Source organism: Triticum aestivum, chromosome 7B, assembly GCF_018294505.1.
Source record: "Triticum aestivum cultivar Chinese Spring chromosome 7B, IWGSC CS RefSeq v2.1, whole genome shotgun sequence".
Taxonomy (NCBI): domain Eukaryota; kingdom Viridiplantae; phylum Streptophyta; class Magnoliopsida; order Poales; family Poaceae; genus Triticum; species Triticum aestivum.
In genome coordinates this window covers 144,756,819-144,762,442 of record NC_057813.1, presented here as the reverse complement: position 1 = coordinate 144,762,442, position 5,624 = coordinate 144,756,819, and the positions used below count along the sequence as shown (strand labels likewise).

General features: G+C 49.9%; 1 protein-coding gene across 1 annotated transcript; it reads left to right on the top strand.

The window, feature by feature from the left end:
• The first annotated feature begins 3,030 nt into the window (after nucleotides 1-3,030).
• On the top strand, nucleotides 3,031-5,057 carry LOC123160888 (probable inactive receptor kinase RLK902). The gene is made up of 2 exons (XM_044578735.1): nucleotides 3,031-4,333; nucleotides 4,432-5,057. The coding sequence occupies exons 1-2, from the start codon at nucleotides 3,031-3,033 to the stop codon at nucleotides 5,052-5,054; spliced, it is 1,926 nt and encodes a 641-aa protein (XP_044434670.1). The 3' UTR covers nucleotides 5,055-5,057.
• Nucleotides 5,058-5,624: the final 567 nt, after the last annotated feature.

Below are 5,624 nucleotides of genomic sequence, written 5' to 3'. Positions count from 1 at the left end.
TGGGAATTGTCGTCTAGTCATGTTCATCATGTTTAGTTGATTCACGTTCGCTAATTCGATAATTTGATATGTGGGTGGATTGGTGCTTGGGTGATGTTCTTACTTGAACAAGCAACCCACATATGTCTCGCAAGCATCTGTAACTACAAAAAGAGAATTAATATAAATCTAACCATAGCATGAAACATATGAATCCAAATCAGCCCCTTACGGAATAACGCATAAATTTCGATTTAACCTTCCGTCACTCTAGCAACCCACCATCTACTTATTACACCACAATGCCTTCACTTAGGGCCAAGTATGATGAAGTCGACGTTCACCTAACGCCACTAAAAGAAGCAACAACATACTCCCTTCGTTCCTAAATATTTGTCTTTCTAGAGATTTCAACAAGTGACTACATACGGAGCAAAATGAGTGAATCTACACTCTAAAATATGTCTATATACATCTGTATGTGATAGTCCATCTGAAATCTCTAAAAAGACAAATATTTAGGAACGAAGGGAGTATATATCATCAAAAGATCGAACGAATACCAACTTCATGATTACTTATAACAAGACTTCTCCCATGTCCTCAAGAACAAAAGTAACTACTCACAAATCATATTCATGTTCAAGATCAGAGGGGTATTGAATATCATTAAGGATCTTAACATATAATCTTCCACCAAATAAACCAACTAGTATCAACTACAAGATGTAATTAACACTACTAGCAACCAATAGGTAACAATCTGAGGTTTTGGGACAAAGATTGAATACAAGGCATGAACTAGGGTTTGAGATGCGATGGTGCTGGTGAATATGTTGATAAAGATTGGTCCTCCCACGATGAGAGGATCGTTGGTGATGTCGATAGCTTCGATTTCCCCGGCGGAATCGCTCCGCCGGAGAGCAAAAGTGCTCCTGCCAAGGTTTCGCCTCGAGACGGCAGCGCTTCCTCCTGAAAGTCCTCTTCTTTTTTTCCTAGGGCAAATGGCTTCATATAGCAGAAGATGGGCAACGGAGGCCTACCCGAGGGCCTACAAGCTCGGGGGCGCTCCTAGGGGCTAGGGCGCGACCCCGAGACTTATGGCCTCCTTGTGGGTCCCCTCCTGGTGTTTCTTTCACCAATATTTTTTACATATTCCAAAGCAATTCTCCATAAATTTTCATGTCATTTGGAGTTGTGCATAATAGCTATCTCTGTTGTAGCCTTTTCAGGTCCAGAATTCCAGCTGCCGGCAATTTCCCTCTTCATGTGAAATTTGCAAAATAAAAGAGAAAAGGCATAATAATTGCATCATAAAGTGAAATAGTAATCCAAAATACAATAAATAATAGTAGGAAAACATGATGCAAAATGGACATATCAACACTGTAGCATATTAAGGAATATCTTATTTTGTTTTGAAAGGTTATCGAGAAAAATCATATGACTGTCTTTTAGGAAGGTGATCTCACATATATTTTGAGATTTCTGAATTCTTAATTAACTATTATTTATGTAATGATTACCTACCAAAGCAAGCATGAAACAAGATCTTCCGTTTAATGGGATGGAGAAAATAAACCAGTAGGAGGGGTGGTGGGACGTGAGGCGAAAAAAATAGACAAAAATAAACTAGTGAGGAGAAGCTACCAACTTCCCATTTAGGAGTATAGATTTTGTAAAACAAGAAAAAAGATATGTTATTTTTGTTGCATTAGGAAAGTTGTGATTGTAGTTTAATAGTAGAGACAATAATAACAATAAATTGTAGCATATTGAGGAATATCTTATTTTGTTTTGGAAGGTAATTGAGAAAAATCTTATGTCTATCTTTTAGGAAGGTGAAATCATATATATATTGTGATTTCTAAATTCTTAATTAACTATTATTTACGTAATGATTACCTGCCAAATCAAGCACGAAACAAGATCTTCCGCTGTAATGGGATTTAGTTTTTTAATGGGATGGGGAAAATAAACTAGTGGGAAGTGTGGTGGAAGGTGAGGCGAAAAAAAAGACAAAAATAAACTAGTGAGAACTGAGGAGAAGCTATCAACACGCCCTTTAGGAATAGAGATGTTCAAGTAGTACTATTCATTTTGAATAAATTGTGGGGAAATTTTATTTTTTAATTAATCCACTTAAATCATAATTAGCACTCTCTCCTATCCATATTAACTGTCATCGATTTAGTACCGTTTAATATGGAGAGGAGGGAGTATTAAAGTTGCACTATTTTGACGCTTGTTTATGCACACAGTATGGAAGAGTGCAATTTTTTTTCTAATTTGTGTTCAATTGTTATATTCTAATTGCCGCATAATAGAAGAGAGTTTGAAAATATTTTAAGTATTTAAACCACTCCCACAAACCATTCTTCCTAAGAAAGATGTGTTATCCTCAGTTTTTGTACTAAAATCACTCAACAACAATCCCTGGGGAAAAAAATCGACTGGCCCTTCACAAATTGACTGAAACTAAAACAAGTTTCAGTCACTATTTTTCACCTTTCCTCTTCTGTTCTTTCCTGTGCCTTGGATGTTCATCGGATGCCTTAGAATTGAAGTGACTGAAGCAACACAAAATTTCACGTACCTGACGCACAGGTGCTCCCGAACAAGATGGATGCAGTAGTTACCAACGCCTTGGAGCTATAGGTCCGGTCCAAACCTCCCGCTTCAGTTCTTTCACCTCACCTCACCTCACCTTCCTCTCCCTTGCCGACCGACGTCGATCCCAATGCTGCTAGCGCCAATTTATTTGCTGTCCATTACCACGCTACGCACAGCTGCTGGAGTAATATGAGTAGTAATTTCCGGCCACGCGCCCTATTTAATCACAGGGCCCCTCCGGAACAATCGACCAACAAAAGGAATTGCTTGCTAGCCTCGCCGCAGTCGCCCTGCGCGTGCGCGCGCGTCTCCTCTACCGAACCGTCCGCCGTCGTCGCCGTCGCTGTACATATACCTGTCAAACCATCCTGTCCCTTCCTCTAGGTACCTCCTCCTTCTTGGTACGGTGAGCTAGCTGTACCGCCACCGCGTCGCAGCATGGCGCCAGGGCTACGGTTCCCGCCGGCGTTCGCCCTCCTGCACCTCGCGGTCACGCTGCTCGCCGTGCTGCCTCGCCACGTTGTGCCGGACCTGGCCGGCGACCGCGACGCGCTGCTCGCCCTGCGCGCCGCCGTGGGAAACCATCTCAAGTGGGACCAGTCGGTGTCCCCGTGCCAGGGGTGGCAAGGCGTCAGCTGCAGCCCCAGCCCCAACCAGCGCGTCGTCGAGCTGCGGCTAGTTGCCAAGAGCCTGAGCGGGCAGATCCCGGTCGGCACGGTGGGCAACCTCACCGCTCTGCAGACGCTGTCGCTCCGGTTTAACGCCATCTCCGGCCCCATCCCGGCGGACATCGGCGGCTGCACCCAGCTCCGGTGGCTGTACCTCAAGGGGAACCGATTCGAGGGCGACATACCGGAGAGCTTCTTCTCGCTGGCATTGCTCAAGAAGACCGACCTCTCCGAGAATCGCCTCACCGGCGGCGTGTCCTCAGAGTTCAACAAGCTCAGAAACCTCGCCACGTTGAACCTCGAGGGCAATAACCTTAACGGCGCGCTGCCGAGCGGCCTTGACCTCCCGAAGCTCACGCAATTCAACGTGTCCTACAACGGCCAGATCGATGGCCCCGTGCCCGCGTCACTCGCCGGGCTGCCCGCGAGCGCCTTCCTCGGGACGGCGCTTTGCGGCGGCCCTCTCGCTGCTTGCCCCAACTCCGACTCCGAGGCCCACAAGAGTCGCAAGCTAACCCTTGGCGTCATCGTCGGCATCATCATCGCTGCGTTGGTCGTTCTCATCATCATCCTTTCAATCTGCGTTCTCATCTTCAGCCGGCGGCGGCGGGCGGCGGCCGGAAGGTCCACCGAGGCCGCAGCCGACGTGCACGAGGGCACGGAGCCTATAACGGTGACCGTGGCAATGACGGGCAGGGACGCCGTGAAGCGGTCGCACTCCCCGCCGGGTTCGCCATTGATCGGCGACGGCAAGAAGCTGGTGTTCCTGGGCAGCGCGCCGGAGAGACCCTATGACCTGGAGACAATGCTGCGGGCGTCCGCCGAGGTGCTCGGCAAGGGCGTCCACGGAACGACGTACCGTGCAACGCTCGACGGCGGGGAGCCCGTCCTCGCCATCAAACGCCTCCGCGATGTGCACCTCCCCGAGCGCGAGTTCCGGGACAGGGTGGTCGCCCTCGGCGCTCTCCGCCACGACAACCTGCCGGGTCTCCGCGCCTACTTCTACAGCAAGGAGGAGAAGCTCCTCGTCTTCGACTTCGTCGGCGCCGGCAGCCTCTCCTCCCTTCTCCACGGTTCGTCGTTCGATCACACGCACCTGAGCTTCGCATTCTTCCGACCCCGCGTCCATGGCCGGCATGTTTAGAACTTTAGATTCCCTTGTCTCTCGCAGGCAGCGGGGCGGAGCGCCTCGACTTCACGACACGCGCACGCATCGCGCTGGCGGCGGCGCGCGGCGTGGCGTTCATCCACGGCGGAGGGCCCAAGGCGTCGCACGGCAGCATCAAGGCATCCAACGTCGTTGTCAGCGGGAAGCGCGACAGCGCGTACATGGCCGACTACGGCCTGGCCCAGCTCGTCGGCACCGCGGGGCTGCCGAAGCGGGGCACGGGGTACCGCGCCCCGGAGGTGACCGACGCGCGCGTCGTGTCGCAGAAGGCCGACGTGTACAGCTTCGGCGTGGTGGTGCTGGAGCTGCTCACCGGGCGCGCGCCGACGCACGCGCTCCCGGACGGCGGCGCCGGCGGCAGCGGCGTGGACCTCGCGCGGTGGGTGCGGTCGGTGGTGCAGGAGGAGTGGACGTCCGAGGTGTTCGACTCCGTCATCGGCAGCGAGCCGCGCGTGGAGGAGGAGATGATGCGGCTGCTGCAGCTCGGGATGGAGTGCACCGAGCAGCACCCCGACCGGCGCCCGACCATGGCCGAGGTGGAGGCGAGGATCGAGCGCATCGTCGAGGACGCGAGCCGGAGGGCCGACTTCAGCAGCACCGACGGCAGCCGGAGCGTGTCCGCATGAGCATCACCGCCCATATTCTTTTTCAAGGTCTATAAGGTCTTCTTTGGATTGGAGGATTTTCACAGGATTTTCACGGGATATCAATCCTCAGGATTATTTCCTATGGAACGCATTTGGATCAAAGGATTGGGCCATTAAAATTCCTCAGGATTGGGTCTCCAAGGTGTTGTTTCCAAAGGAATTTACACATGAGGTCCGACCTCTGGAAAAAATCCATAGGATTGGCTATGTCATGGCAATCAAATCCTCCATTTTTCCTATTCCTTTGTTTTGCAAATCTTGTGATCCAAAGAAGCCCTAAGAGTTTTTTGAAATGAAACGATTAGGCTTATATTTGTTACTGTACTTGTTGTTCTACAATAATAAAGGCGCTTTCATTTGACTCATAAGCTAGGATACAACCGCAAGGGTTTGCATAACTATAATGCACACAGCCGCCGCAAACACACACCTATAATCACAAGTTTATATTTGTCATTTGTTGTTGTTGATGCTACTCATACTGGTTGCAAACTACTCATGTTTCATGTCTGTTGCATCATTCCCCCCTTGCTGAGCATTCAAATTCTT